General features: G+C 37.5%; 1 protein-coding gene across 1 annotated transcript in view; it reads left to right on the forward strand.

The window, feature by feature from the left end:
• prkdc (protein kinase, DNA-activated, catalytic subunit) overlaps positions 1-16,579 on the forward strand; it is a 210,313-nt gene that overhangs the window by 51,954 nt on the left and 141,780 nt on the right. Inside the window, exons 21-27 of the mRNA XM_048528582.2 lie at positions 2,480-2,636; positions 3,998-4,101; positions 4,206-4,296; positions 8,703-8,866; positions 9,368-9,514; positions 11,841-11,948; positions 14,123-14,349. Coding sequence (XP_048384539.2) covers positions 2,480-2,636; positions 3,998-4,101; positions 4,206-4,296; positions 8,703-8,866; positions 9,368-9,514; positions 11,841-11,948; positions 14,123-14,349 — 998 coding nt within the window. The remainder of the gene's footprint in view (positions 1-2,479; positions 2,637-3,997; positions 4,102-4,205; positions 4,297-8,702; positions 8,867-9,367; positions 9,515-11,840; positions 11,949-14,122; positions 14,350-16,579) is intronic.

Consider the following 16,579-nt stretch of genomic DNA (forward strand, 5'->3'; position numbering starts at 1 on the left):
TGTTTGATTTTTGGATGTTTGAAACAAAGCGCTTTCCATCTAATGAAATCTGTTGATAGTATTTCTGTTTGGAATTCATTATTTCAACTTATCATTACCCATGTCTGTTGCTAAACTGCATCTCTACATTTATGCATAAACTTTGTCTGGCCCACTTGACTTTCTGTTATCAGCTTTTGTTTCATTTTGTGGCGTTTGACATTTTGTCAATTAGTTCAGCATTGGCCTTTATACTGGGTTTCACATAATCACACGCTTTAACCACTGTGATTGAAAACATTTAGAAGCACTGTCCCAATTTAGATGCAAGTATTAGGACAGTTATGAGTTTCCCTTGGGACCTGCTGAATTTAACCTGACTAGATTATGGAAATTATTCATTGGCTACAGTCAGAGAGAAGTGAAAGAAGAGAGTGAGAGGTGGTTTTGAATTCTATACTCTAGAGCCAGGGAAAAGCCTTTCAGCATCTATCCTATCAAGCTTCCCCAGAATCTTATATTTCAATGACAGCATTTCTCTTTGTTTCAAATTTTAGAGAATATAAACCTATTTGACTCAACCACTTAAAATAGTACATCTTTCTTTTCCTTGAAACCAGTCAACTAGCCTTCACCGTACTACCTCCATGTTTAGATGTATCTCTTTTGATGAGACCAGAGTTGTACACTACGCTCCAGGTATAGTCTACTAAAGCCCTGTGTAGTTCTATATATTTGTATAAAACTTCAATTTCCACTGTTTTGATCTCCATATTAATTACAAATTTGTGGTTCTTTTCTTTATGAAGCAACTGTTGAAGCTGACTTGGTAGCTGTCTTTAAGATTGTGGAAGTGTTTCTTAGATTAGACATAGAGGTGATGTTTCTACTGAAAATGGAGACCAGAACAAGTGACCGTAAATATAAAGTGGTTACCCGATATCTCAGGAAGAATGTACTGGTCCTGGAGTGGATCCAGTGGAGGTTCACAAGAATGATCCCAGGAATGTAAGGCTTAACGTATAAGAAACATTTGAGAACTCTGGGTTTATACTTTATGGAGTTTAGAAGGATGGGGGACTGGGTGGTGGGGGTGGGTGTTGGTGGGGGTGGGATCGAGTTGAAACTTACAGAATATTGAGAAGACTGGATAGAGTGGATATTGGGAAGATGTTTTCGTTAGCAGGAGAGACTAGGACCCAAGGCACAGGTTTAGAGTAAAGGGAAGACCCTTCAGAGTAGAGATGAGGAGAAACTTCCTCAGCCAGAGTGTGGTGAATTTATGGAATTCATTGACATAGAAGGCTGTGGAGGCCAGGTCATTGAGTAAATTTAAGACATAGATAAATAAGCTCTTGACTGTTAAGGGTATCAAAAGTTATGGGTTCAAGGTAGGAGAATGGGGTTGAGAAATCTATTGACTATAATTGAATGACGGAGCCGACTGAATAGGCGGAATGGCCTAATTTCTGCTCCTATGACAAATGGTCCTTCCATATGAAAACTGTTTTCACTTACAGGATTAATATTCCTCTATTCCCTCCCAACTCATGTATTCAACCAAGTGCTTCTTGAAATCTGCTATTGTGTCTGCTTCCACTGTCACATCCTGCAGCGCATTTCAGGCACTCAGCACCCTTTGTGTGAAAAACATGCCTCACACATCTCTTTTAAACTTCCACAGCCCCGCACCTTGAACCCCTCCACCCTGGGAAAAGCCTTATGCTTTCCTCTTTATCCATGCCATGACTGATCTTTAGGAAAGATATCAAGAGGACATGGAAGAGATTCCTATAGATGTAGTAGGAGTGAACAGGCTTTACTTATGGAACAAAAATTAAAGTGAGATTGAGGAGAATTATTCAAAATTATGAGGCAGTGAGTTAGGAGAAAACTGTTCTTGAGTCAGCAACTAGAGAATATAATTCTAGGATTATCTTCAAATGGGTATTGTGCCAGCTGAAGAGAATTGTTTTATAAGGTCTTAGTGAATATTTGTAGCTTGAGTTGTGGGTGCAGTTGTTCATTAGCTTGCCGATCTGGTTGTTCCGTGGTGTGCAGATGTTTCGTTACCATTCTCGGCTATATCATCAGTGTGACCGCTAATCAAAGTGTTGGTGTTCTGTTTCCTTCCAGATTTATATGGTCCTCTGGTATGATGGTCTTGTTCCTTCTAGTTTTGTGGTTTTAGCAGCGGTCTGTATACGAGGTCTATTTTTATGTGTTTGTTAATGGAGTCCCATGTTGAGAACCAGGCTTCCAGGAATTCCCTTGCGTGTCTGGTGTTCGCTTGTAGTATGGTTACTTTGTCCCACACAGACAATGAGGGCATCAATTTGACTGAGATGTATATTTAAGAAAATTAAACTTAAAGGGGTGTGCAAGAGGAGCACATGAGTGTGATTCAGTGGTTGACTCTATGACAGATAGCATGGGTGAGGTGAATTTATGATAAAATTTAATTATTCTTTGGCTTTCTTTCTATGGTCCCTCAAATCAGACTGCATTTAAACTTGGCCTTAGCCACATCCCGCTTGCTGATGCTGGATTGGATGCTCTTCAGCACTGGTCAACTTGTATATCCAGGCATGCCATTGAGCCTTATTACAAAGACATTTTACCACATTTGGATGGATACCTCAAAACAGCAGCTTCAGGTAAGATCCTTCAGCTTGCCTCTGTCTCAAATATTCAATTGGCACTTTTCATTCATCAAATAAAATTGTTCACTGGGAATGTAAAAGTCATGTGTGTTAGAATGTTCCAGAAAGCGTCAGTCCTGTTCACTTTACAGAAGGGTGCACGTTATTGTGATTTCTCAACAGATGGTGCAAAACTGTTGTATTTTTATTTGAGTTAACTGGTTGAAGCGTATGATATCAAGTTAGCTTACAAAGAAAGCTGGAGAAATTTAATAGTCAGGTACATAATAAGTATTTTATTCAGAGCCTGAGTGATGGATGAAGACTCAATGTAGGGAGTAGTAACTTTAAAAAAGAAAAGAAATCCAAAAGTTGCAATTAAGTGACATCCAAGTTTGACAATGAAAAGTTTGCTGATTTAACAGAAAAAGACGCAAGCAAAAGAATTTCAGAGCATCAGGATCCTGTAAAAGAAAATGTGACAGGTGAAGTAAATAGATGAAGAGATTCTTTGAAAATGAGGAACAGATGTTCCATGATTATTTAAAATGTCAGTGCAGTTCAAAGGGTATTTTACCAAGATTCAGAAAGGACTAATTCTGATTTACACTTGGCAATGTTAAATATCTATGCATTTTGAAGCTTTTAGGATATCCTAAGTGTTTGACTGTTATTTTACTTTTGCAGTCTAGTCACAAATATCATGTAGGAAACTAGGCAGCTAATTTGCACATTGAAAGCTTGCTCAAATGTCAATGAAATGAACAACAAAATAGTGTCTTTTTTGAAGTGTTATGATCCCAGCAAATTATAATACTGGACAAGTCAGACCCCAGAGTGGAACGTGGCTTAACACATCATAAGTTTGTGTTTTGCGTTTGATGTTTAGTCATTGAAAACTTTCGAACTCCATTTTCTTTCACAGAACTAAAACCATACATCTGTTTTATCTCCATTTTGTGATTTGGTAATTTGAATTTTTAATAATTTATTATGTACTTTTGTCAAAGTTAGATGATGAATGTTGGCCTGGATAGTGAGAAGTCTTCCTTTTGTTTTTGCATAGCATCGGCTATTGAGTCAACTACAAAAGGCAAATTGGGCCTCATTTTAACATCTTAACTGACAGTGTAATGCTTCTTGGAATGTCAGTCTAGATCAAGTACCCGAAAGTTTGGGAGCGGGATTGACTTAGAGACTAGAGAACAATCAGCTGAACCACGGATCACACTTGCACTTTCTGACCCTCCAAAGATGCCAACTGAATTGACCAAATGGCTGGTTTTAATTTTGTTTCTGAATTTTGCAACCAACAATTATGGTTTTTTAAATGAATTTTAATTTTTGAAATTTAGTTTCTTCTAACTTCATATTAGATGAATTTGAAAGCAACTGGGAAATGATGAGCATTAATACTTCAAGTAAAGGAGGAAACAAAGTTCTTATACGCCGCCTGAAAAATGCAAGGGATCTTTCTATAGTATGTGACTATTTTTTTGAAGTTTACCTTAATAGCCTGTTCCTAATGATTTGTGAGTAATGCAAAACTAGTTTGAAATCTTTGTTTTGCTTCTTGTGAAACAGAGTGAAGAGACTCCTGCTGCTGCTGTGAAGCAAAGAGTAGTGCGGTTACTTGGGTCTCTTGGGGGTCAGATCAATCGGAGTCTAGTTGCAGGTGGGTATATCGACTACTGAAAGTGTACATGTGAAGATGTCACATAGTAGAGCATATATTCTATCACGCAATGTCTAACTCATTGCTTTTGCAATTATGCTGCTGTTCCTTGAGGCTTTGGTTGATGCTCTCTATCTTAAAAGCTGAGAAAGAAAATCTTCTTATGAAGAGCTGATGAGGCTTCTCTTGAGGAAGCTAATCCACTTCCACAAATTCTGAAATGTCTACTCATATCCTGGCAGCTATGACAAATTGTACCACAGTAGCTGGGACTATCTATGACAGCGTAAAACAGCATACACATTTCTAACAAGTAAAAAGTTCATTTGCTTCATCTCTAGCTGTTGAGAAAACCTCTTTAAGAAAAAAATGTTCTAGGATCTGTATTATTGCCAAAAACTAATTAGCTTGTCTTTGTGTTAGCCCTATTTGTATACCAAGTTTAGTTAAATCTTTCTGCTAGATTCTAAGCTATACTGTTCACAAACTAAGAAATGGGAAAAAAAAATTATCTCCCCACCTCAGTGCCGAAGGTCAAAAGAGAAGGAAATATGTGGTTGCTGTATATTGTGTAATTGTATTTGGTCTAAATTTGACTTTGACTTTCATTGTTAAATTTATATCCAGTTAATATAATAGAATTCATACTAACTTCAGTTCTTAATGGTGTGATGTAGCAGATTGGAACTTAGTGCTCAGGCTGATGCAAATATTGTCTTTTGTACTTGAAAATGAAAATTATAATTTGCAAGCAAGAGCTGAATGGAATTAAGAACCACTGGAACAAATAATTTAATAATAATAACCTTAATGTTCATTTTCTGTATCTTCCTTAATTTGTTGGTTTCTTGATGCACTTGTATAACCATGCATCTTCATATGCTTCCCACAGTAGGGAAGGAAATGTTAGAGGTAGACCAATTCACAATCCATCTCCACTTTCTATCACCAGTTGTAGTCAATCGGAAAACCTGAGAGCATGTTATCTAACTTCCAATTCCTCACTGGCCAGAAGTGATGGATAACCATCAGAATTTGATGTCCAGGCAGCTCATGCTCAGGTCCCTTTTTAAATGTTCTTTTTGTTTTAAGCAAAAGTTTTTTTTTATGTGAACTTGCATCTCCAAAGTATCTGACCTCTTGAAAGCAGTTTTTGAGAGTGAACCTATCTTTCATCATTTATCTCATCACTTATGCCTATGGAAAATACAAGTTTTGTGAATGAACGCTGATTCATTCACAACCCATGTTTGAACCCACTGAATTAATATGGAGATTAATGGCCTTGTAGATTTGTATTAGGTAGGAAGCTTCTTGTTCAAATGCTCTTTTCTCCTGTTTTTACTGCTTCATTCTGAGCTATTCATGTTGAGAGGAACTAACCTTTTTTTGCACATGATATTTAATTGGTATCTATTTTGGCAGACTACCTTAAATTTCAAAGCATTTTTAATTGAATAGACTTATTTTTGCTATTGATTGTGTTCAGTGGAGGCAATGCATTTTGTTTGAATCTATTGCAATCAAGTTATTCTTTGACTCTGCTTGATGCCAGTAGCTGACTTTAAGATTTACAAAGATTGTCAGATTTTTCTTGCATATGACTCTCGGCATATTGTAGCTAATGTTACCTTATTTAAGAAAAGTGAAGCTTACACCAAACTCATTGTGATTGTTATTTGGAATGCTTCACACAAGTACAAATCTCTGTTCTGTAACTTGATGATTTACTTGATGCAAAAGGTGAATTTTAATTCAGGGAAGAAGATGAAGAAATCCATGGTTGGTAATATTTCAGTTTGTGAAGGAAAAGAAAATATGGAGGACATGCTACAGGTGTACAGTGGATTAGGATTTCAATTCATGCGCAAAGTAAACTGGGGGACAGCACGGTGGCACAGTGGTTAGCATTGCTGCCTCACAGTGCCTAGGACCTGGGTTCAGTTCCATTCTTGGGCGTCTGTGTGGAGTTTGTACATTCTCCCTGTGCCTGTGAGGGTTTCCTCCGGGTGCTCTGTTTTCCTCCCACAGTCCAAAGATGTGCAGGTTAGATAGATTGGCCATGCTAAATTGCCCATAGTGTTTAGGGAAGTGTAGATTAGGTGGGTTATAGTGGGATGGGTCTGGGTGGGATGCTCTGAGGTTCGGTGTGGACTTGTTGGGCCAAAGGGCCTGTTTCCAGCACAAACTTGTTGGCTGAGTAGGCCTAGAAAAGGAGTTTAGCAGAAAAGATGTAAAGGTTGACAATGACAGATGTTTAAGAATGACTAACAGCAAAGATTAATCTTGGACAGGGAGAAGGATTCTAAGAATGGTGGTAAATCAACCATGGTTAATCAGGGAAATGAAGAATATCATCAAATTTAAAGCAAAAACATACATTGTGGCAAAGATTAGCGGTTGGCCAAAGGTCTAGGAAATTTTTAAAATCCAACCAAAGATGACTCAAAAAGTAATGAGGGGGTAAATGAACTTTTGAGTAAACTCGCAAGAAATATCTAAATGAACCACAAGAACTTCTTTAAATATATAACAAGGAAAAGAGGGGCCAAATTGAACAGAGAGTGAGGCTGAGAAATAATAATGGGGGAACCAGGAAATAACAGAGGAGTTGAATTAATATTTTGCATCACTAATAGCATTACAAAAGTACTAAATAGGGCAAAAGGGGAAGCGAAAATAAATAGAATAACTATCACTAGAAAACAATCTACTGAAGAAACTAGTGGCTAAAGACCGATAATTGCCTAGACCACGCATGGTTCGTTCCAAGATATTAAAGAAAATAATTGTAGGGACAGTGGATGTGCAGGTTATTTTCCAAGAGTCATTAGATTCTGAAAATGCCCCTCAGGATTAGAAACCTGCTAACATAATGTTGTGTACAAAAATGGAAGCAGATTAACAAGAGGTAACAATGGACCAGTTATCTTAACATCTTTCATAGGGAAAGTGTTATAGTTTATTATGATGGACACAATAGAACATTTAGAAATATATCATATGATCAAGAAGTGTTAGCATGGCTTCATGAAGGAAAATTACGCCTGACATATTTATTAGAGTTCCTTGAGGAATTAATAAGCAGGATAATTTAAGAAACCAGTAGATGTAAAGTATCTGGATGCCCAACAGGCATTTGACAAGATATTCACTTGTAAGGCTACTTAACAAAATAAGAACCCCTAATGTTGGAGGTAGTATATTAGCATGGATACAGAATTGGCTAACCAAATGAAGACAGAATTAGAATAAAGGGCACTTTCAGGATAGCATCTATAACCAACGAAAAACACAATGACCAGTACCAGGGCCACATTTGTTTACAATATGTATGAATGATTTGAAAATGGGAAGTGATTGACTATCACCAAGTAACACAAAAGTAATAGGCAGACAAGTGGTGGGTTGACTCAAAATCTGCAGAGGGATATGGATAGGTTAGGTGAGTGTTAAGTGATTGATGGGATATGATGTGGGAAAATGTGTGGATATGCACTTTGATGGGAAGAGTATAGAGGCTGAATGTTATTTAAGAGGAGAATGACTGCAGAAAACTGCAATGCAAAAAGATTTGGGAGTGCATATGCATGAATTGCAAAAACCTACCATCCAAGTTCAGCAGATAAGAGAGAAGGCAAATAGGAGCCCTTTGAAATAGAGGGAATGGAGGATAGAATTAAGGAAATTTTACTAAAGCTATACTAGGTAGTTGTTAGATCACACCTAGAATACTAAGAACAATTTTTGTCCCATTCTCAAAGAGATGATGTACTGGCATTGGAGACAGTCGAGAGAAGGTTCGCTGGGTTAATCCTGCATATGGAACAATGTTCTTATGAGGATAGTTGGAGTAGATTGGGCTTGTACTCATTGGAGTTTAGACGAATCAGAGCTGACCTTATTGAACATACAAGATTTTTGCTTGATAGGATGTTGAGAGGTTGTTTCCCCTCATAAGAGAGTCTAAGAGCAGAGGGCATAATCTAAGAGTGCGTGCATTTAAAACAGTGGTGAAGATGGATTTCAGCTCTAAGTGGGTCAATGGGCACATTGATCCTGGATCATTATATTCAAAGCTGAGATAGACAGTTTTATTTTTAATCAGTAAGGGAATCAAGAGTTACAGTGGAAAGACAGGAAAATGTAGTTGAGGATTAACAGAACAGCCATGAACTTGTTGAATGGCAGTGCACACTCAATGGGCAGAGTCGTTTACATCTGCTCCTATATCTTATTGTCTAAAACATGAAGCTTAAACATTCCAGTAATTTTTTACAGGTCAAGAAGGCTTAGCTTGCACGTTCAAATGTACCAGCAATTTTTATACAAAAATAAATTGCATATCAAATACAGTTTGCAAAATGCTATCAAGAAATATTTGTGTTTTCACTTCAATTTTACAGCTACATCTTCAGAGGAAATGATGAAGAAGTGTGTTGCATGGGTGGCAGAGAGGCCATTGAGTTTTGCTGTGCCATTTGCAGATATGAAGCCTGTTATTTACTTGGATTCATTTTTGCCCCGCGTCACTGAACTTGCACTTTCTGCCAGTGATCGACAAACAAAGGTGGGACAACATACTCTGCTCTTTGTTCCTAGTCAGATGCAATATTCCTGCTGGAAGAAAACATAACATGTTAGAGTGTAATTTGCTCCCATTGCATTGTTCCTGCAATGGTACCCACTACGTGAAGAACATCGCATTTTCTCAGAAGGTGCCATGTTATGTCAACCTGAAATGACTTACATTCCATTTAACCAATGCTTAGGATTATAATATATTGCATTTGTACCCTATTTATTGTATAGTTAGTTTTTTTTCCCTTACTTTCTCTTTATAAAATTCTTCCTAACTTTTCAGATTAGGTTAGCTTTATTTTGAATTCATTACTTTAAAATGAGGTACTGTGAGCACGAGGAACCATATAGTCTTGGATAAAAGATTGATATAAGACCACTCCGTGACTATTGGTCTCTTTATTTTCTGTTTCTGTGAAACTGAAATTTGAATACATTTCTTTATTGTTTTACTTTGGTAAATCTTTCTCATAAGTATTAAATTTTACAGGTTGCAGCTTGTGAACTGCTGCATAGTGTGGTGGCATATATGCTAGGAAAAGGATCCCAGATCTCTGAAGGTCAGCAAGAAACAATGTACAAGCTGAACAAACATATATATCCAGTTTTGCTCCGTCTCGGTTGTGATGTGGATAGGGTAAGAAAGCAACCAGCATATATGTCAGAAAAATCTGATAATTTAAACAAGTTAATAAATAATTGTTATTTCATCTGTAGTTGATAAAAAATATATATGTTTAAGTATTAAAAATATTGCACAATCTCTATTATTGTAATACGGTTTCGGTCATATATTTTCTAGTATCTTGGTTAAAGTGACCGATTCATTATTTGAAAATATTTCTGTCATTCTCTGCTATTTCAGACATGCTTTGCTATTTTTTATATTCCATCCAGTATGTTGACATGTCAAGCATTTTGATAATTCTTTAACTTTTAGTCCATTAGTGATGGTTGTCTCTCTTGTTTAAATTTTTCTTTCTCATTGAGATGTATGTATTTTGTGTGTTTGGAGTTCGCCATCTGATGCCTGCCATTGCACCTCTGTTGTTCTGTCCTATAACATTTTTGGCCAGTTCACTCAGCTAGTTCTGTTTATATGCCCTCAAAATTGTCCTTATTTAAGTTCAGAATAGTTTTGTTTAACACACTCTTCTCTTCCTCAACCTGAATGTAAAATTAAATCATATCATGATTGTTATCTATTAACACTTTCATTATGAGATTATTGATTGATTCTATTTCATTGCACAATATCAAGTCAAATGTAGCCTTCTCTGCGATTGGCTCGAGGATGTGCCCTCCTAAGAAACTATCACAAAAACATTTTGTGAGTTCCTCTTCCAGGCAACCTGTTCCCATTTGATTTGCCGAGTCTGTGTGTAGATTATCACTATTCTTCTCTGATAAGCTCACGTTATTTCTTCTTTATACTCTATCAAACAATTGATTTACTCTTAAATGCACACAGTATAACCCTTCCTGCCTTGGTCTGTTTATCATTTCCTTTATAATATCTTTCTCTCTTGCTGTGTCTCTATTCTTTGACATGAACAGGTTGAGAATTTGGGAGAAGGAGATGAGAAGTGTAAGCTTACAAAACAAAAGAATATGGTAGCGTTTAAGGCCAGTTATTTAGAAAGATGGGACAGTGTACAAACATAGAAAAACAGTAGCAAATGGGGCAAGAATAGTAAAAAGGCAATATTAATGGCTAGTGAATTGAATGCACTTACTTTTAAAAACAATAATATAAACAAATAAAAATAAGTAGAGGTTAATAGACATGATATTATACCATTTCAGAGAAAAGTTTTAAAGGAAATCACATCAGGAAATGAAATGTTGAATGATATGTGACTTTTCGAAAAAACATTCAGGAAGGAAAGGTTGCTTGATAGTGTTGTTAGTATAGGATAGAATAAGAATGATATCAAGACATGACCTTGGATTGGGAGATGTAGAGGTTAGGGGGCTGTCATATGGTGCAGGGGTACTGTTGCTACCCCTGGATTGGGAAACCCAGGTTCAACACGTACCTGTTTCAGAGGCATGTAATAACATCTCTGATCAGACTGATTTGAAAAATAGATTAATAGTAAAAAAGAAATAATGAGGTGAGGAAAACAGAATAAATCAGAAGATAATGAGACTTATAAAAAACTTTAATAAATAACTTTAATCTTCATATAGGTCAGAAAAATCAAACTGATAGATGTATCAATGAGGAATAATTCATTGAGTTTATTTCAGACAAATTTCTCATGAATCCAACCAGGGATCAGGCTATTTTGCAACACTTTAACACCTAACAATCTTTGCCGTTAGAATTAAACCTTACTTAAAAACAAAATAAAGAGATAAACTGGCACTTACCAGCTACTCTTATTACTTACTGTAATTGCTTAATGCTTTAAGGATTAACCCTATTGAAATTCCCAGTAAGAGTGAAACAAACAATACCCACCAGTCTGTCACTTGTCCCTGCTCTCCTCTGATGTAACGCTTTAATTTTACTTTCTGATTGCACTTTCTCTTCCAGTCTGATGTGTTCTTTGCTAATGTCTCTCTGTTGGTGGTTTCTGCTGTCTGTTCAAACTCTCTCTCTCCATTTGTCTCTGCTGATGTGATGTGGTGATCTCCATTCTCTGATGCGTCTCTGCTGGTGATGCTCACTCTCCCTTTAAAATGTTCTCTCCCAATGTGCCACTTTATCTGATCTACTCTGAAATTTTGCTGTGTTAATTCACTTGTGGTAAGAAGCTGGAGACAAACCAAGACAATGCAATATAAACAGATTCTGCAGAGATTAGTGATCATTTTCCTTTTATATTTTCTGTTCAGTAGTAAGCATACACTGAGTAATCGAGGTTAATGTGATAGTGCAAACTTGTCTTGAACTGATATAGCTTTATACAATAATAGAAGCTTAACTTGTTTTGTTGCTTTTTCATTTTATATAGGTAACCAATCAGTTGTTTGAACCACTTGTTATGCAGCTTATCCATTGGTTCACTAACAACAGGAAATTTGAAAGTCGGGATACAGTGGCACTGCTTGAAGCTATTCTGGTAATAATTATTCACTTGTATTCTCAGTAATTGAACACTCAGTTGATTCCCTGTAAACACAGTGATTGTAAACAACTGTTTTAACCCGAATAGGCCAGATGCTATTTGCTTACTAAAGTAAGGACACCAACATTTTTGTAAACAGTAAAGTTCAAGGGAATTACATAACCATAAGATAAAGGAGCAGAATTAGGCCATTCACCCCATCTACTCTGCTGTTCAATTATGGGTGATATGTTTCTCAACCCATTCTTCTGCCTTCTCTCCCTATCCCTTGATCCACTCACTAACCATGAATCTGTCTGCCTCTGCTTTGAATACAATCAATGACTTGGCCTCCACAGCCTTCTGCGGCAATGAGTTCCACAGATTCACTGAGGGTGTTCCTTGGGCCCTATACTGTCCCACTAGTGGAATAATCTTCTCCACCTCCACTCTGTCCAGGCCTGTCAGTGTTCTGTAAACTTTAGTGAGATTCACCGTCATTCTTCTAGACTCCATAGAGCTCAGTTCCAGAATCCTCAACCTCTCCTCTTATTGCATTCCTGAGATCATTCTTGTAAACCTCCTCTGGACCCCTTTCAATGCCAGCACATCCATCCTTAAATAAGAGGTCCAAAATTGCTCCCAGTATTCCAAATATGATCTGACTAGACCCTTATACAACCTCATTTCTGCTCTTATATTCTGGCCCTCTTCAAATGAATGCTAACATTGCTTTTTGACTTCCTAACTGCCAATTGAACCTGTATTTTAACCGTAAGAGAATCATAAACTAGGACTCCTATGTCCCTTTGTACTTGAGATTTCCGAAGCCTTTCCCTGTTCAGAAAATTGTCTGCACCTGTATTCTTCCTACCAAAGTGTGTAATCTCATACTTTCCTACATTATATTCATCTGCCACGTCTTTGCCCACTCTCCTAGCCTCTCCAAGTCCTTATGCAGCCTCCCCACTTCCTCATTACTACCTGTCCCTGCATCTATCTCTGTGTTATCTGTAAACTTAGCAACAATGCCCTCAGTTCATAAAGTCGTAGAATCCTTACAGTGTAGATACAGGGCATTCAGTCCATCAAGTCCATACTGACCTGCTGAAAAGCATCCCACCCAGACCCACTCCCCTACCCTATTCCTGTAGCCCTGCATTTCGCATAGCTAGTCCACTTAGCCTGTGAATCTCTGGATACTACGGGCAATTTAGCATGGCCAATCCACCTAACCTGCAATCTTTGGATTGTGGGAGGAAACTTGAGCATCCGGAGGAAACCCACACAGGCACAGGGAGAATGTGCATACTCCATACAGACAGTCACCCAAGGGTGGAATCAAACCCGGGTTCCTGGTGTTGTGAGGCGGCAGTCCTAACCACTGACTCACCATGCTACGCTTCATCCAGTTCCTTCGCCAAGATCATTAATGTATAGCATGAATAGTTGTGGTCCCATCACAGACACCACTAGTCACTGGCTTCCATCCTGAAAGAAACCTCTTTATACCCACTCTGCCTTCTGCCAGTCAGCCAATCCTCTATCCATGCCAACACCTTGCCCCTAGCACTATGGGCTGTTATCCTATATAGTTGCCTCCACACGACACCTTGTCAAAGGACTTCTGGAAATTCAAATCGATCTCGTCCACGAGCTCTCCATTGACTCACTCACTTGAAATGAATGAAGCAACTTAATAATGGAAGATAAATAAATGTTTAAAATTTCCAATATTTATTTTAAGTTCCTTAGTGGCTTTGTTAACTATTCTTAGTGCTGTCTAAAGTTTCCTTTCTAAGAGTTGGGATAGGTATTGACATAAATATCCAAATTAATTCAATGTATTTTTAAGATTGTGGTAACTGGTGATTGTCTTATTAACTTTTCCAAGAATATTTAACTACTTAATGTATATCCAGAAGAGCAGCAAAGTGAATTGAGGAATGAATAACCCCTTTAAAATGTTTCTTGCCAATGATGAAATCTAGTTAGCAGAAATGATATTAAAGCTAACGAATTTCAGAAACACTACTAGTCTTGCAGTACAATTTGAGGTGCATCTCACCTCGAGATTGATGATTTGTGAATTTCATTCACTTGGCAGTGTTTGTTCCTCATACGGATTGCAATCTAGGCCAGTATTGTTTTTGTTCTGAAAGCTGAAGACACATATTTAATATTTTTAGGATGGCATTGTGGATCCAGTGGACAGTACTCTGAGGGACTTCTGTGGAAACTGTGTTCGAGAATTCCTCAAGTGGTCCATAAAACAGACAACTCCAGAGCAGCAGCAGAAGAGTCCAGTAAATACAAAATCCCTCTTTAAGAGATTGTATAGCCTTGCTCTTCATCCCAATACTTTCAAACGACTTGGGGCAGCCCTTGCCTTTAATAGCTTATACAGAGAATTCAGGTAGGTTGCCTTGGTACCTAAGATTTCCCCACTATAGATAGCTGGACAAGAATCAGATCATCAGTATTGTATTTTATATCAAAGCAGAATTGAACAATTTGAGAAATGCAGCAGCATACTTTGCGTGCTCTGTAATTTGCAATTCTATTCTTTTTAATTGTAGTCATTAACTATTTCATTATTTAATAAAAAGATTTAAGAAATTGTTGATTATTTAATTTGAAAACTTGAAGCATGAAAGATCCCCCCTGCATCCCTGCAGCCTCTTAGAATTTTTTTCAATTTCTATTTAGGATTGATAGGTACAAGGGAAACAAAGGCACGATGATATTAATCAGGAGTTCTGATAATGATATAGTTATCATGAGTGACTTCAATCTGCATTTAAACGTATGTGGAGTATGGGCTTGAGCTCTGGCAGCGTGCTGGGGTTGGATTTCTGGATGAGTACGCTGAGGAACTGACCTGAGAAAAGCTATTTTTGATCTGTTACCATGTAGCAAAAAAAAGGGCGAATTGATAATCTTGCTGAAAAAGAGCCTTTTAAGGATCATAATCTGATAAAATGCTACATTTTTTTGAAAAGTGTGGTAGTTCAGTCTGGAGTCAGGATATTAAATTTAAACAAGAGATAGCGTAATGATATGCAGCATGAATTGGCTGAGGTGGATTTGGGAGAATACATGATGGTTAAAAAGGGTAAGGCTGTTCTCTTCAATCATGAGGTGATGGTTTGATCTGAAGGTCATCATGCCTCAAGTGAGGTTGAGACAGGGAGTCCTTCTTGGCAACCTCAGCCAGTGTGGGAATTGGACCCATGCAATTGGCATTGCTCTGCATTATAGGCTATCTATCCAGCCAAATGAGTTAACCAACTTCAATACATGATGGTACAGAGGCAATGAATAATCTTTAAAGAATTATTACATAGTTTACAGTAGCTATACAAACATGGTTAACAAAATAGGTTAACTATTTTGTAAAATTAAAAGAAAATACTTAGTTACTAGACATTGGTGGTAGACCTGAGGACTGGGACAATATGGCAAAGGAAGATCAAGAAATTGGCAAAGGAGAAGAGAACTAAATAAAAAAGGAAAAAGAAAATTAAACTAGCAAAAACAAATACAAACACACTGTAAATACTTCTCTAGAAACATAAATATAAAGTATATTTGGGTTTAGCAAATGTGGGTTACTTACAAGCAAAATCAGGAACATTTATAATGGGGAACAGAGAACTGGCAAAGATATAGATTATTATTTTGCCTCACTTTTTACTGAGGAAGTTATAAGAAATCTTTCAGAATTAGAGGCCCAAGGGGTCAGGGTGAATAAGGAGCTGAAGGAAATTAGTACTAGTAAGAAGGTTGTCCTGGGGAAATTTATGGGAATGAAGGTCAGTAAGTTCCCAGGACCTAATATCCTACACCCCAGATTATTGAAAGAGATAGCTATAAAGATAATGGCTGCATTGATGATCATCTTTCAAAATACTTTCCTCCTGATTAGAAAGCAGCAGATATCACCTATGTAAGAAGGGAGGGAGAGAGAAAATAGAATGTACAGATCTGTTAGCTGTACATTAATACTAGGGAAATTTCTCAAATCTGTTATAAAAAGTGCAATGAGTGAATGCTAAGATAATAATGATCTGATTGTGCACAGCATGGATTTATGAATGGAAAATTGTACCTGATGAACCTGTTGAAAATTTGGGTGTTCAGAAGGCCTTAAAAAGGTCCCCTTTCGAGAACACATTGCACCAATGCGCTAATGTTCTGGAATGGCTAAAGGATTAGCTAACAGGAAGAAATCAGTAGGAATAAATGGTTCACGCTGACCTCGTCAGGCTTTTGTTGTTGGGCTGCCAGAGGATGAGTACTTGGGTACCAGCTGTTCCCGATATGTAGCAATGTGTTGGATCTGAGAACCAAATGAAATATTTTTGCCTTGAAAGCTGGCTGACAATGCATGCTGGAAGGAAGATATAAGAGGTCTACATAGTTCTGCTCATTCATTCCCCCTATACTTGTCTAGAGTGACAACTCCCTGAGGTATTGAATCCCTCTTCAGCTTCCTCTGCTGCCCAGCCTCTGCAGTTTCCTGATTCTTGATCGACTACCTTTGGTTCCTCAACTCTGACTTTTGTGCATACTGGATGCCCCCAATCCCACCATTGGCAATTCAGCTGCCGAAGGTCTCTTGAATTCCCTTCTTAAACCCTTCA

This window comes from Stegostoma tigrinum, chromosome 5 (assembly GCF_030684315.1).
Source record: "Stegostoma tigrinum isolate sSteTig4 chromosome 5, sSteTig4.hap1, whole genome shotgun sequence".
NCBI classification, from domain to species: Eukaryota; Metazoa; Chordata; class Chondrichthyes; order Orectolobiformes; family Stegostomatidae; genus Stegostoma; species Stegostoma tigrinum.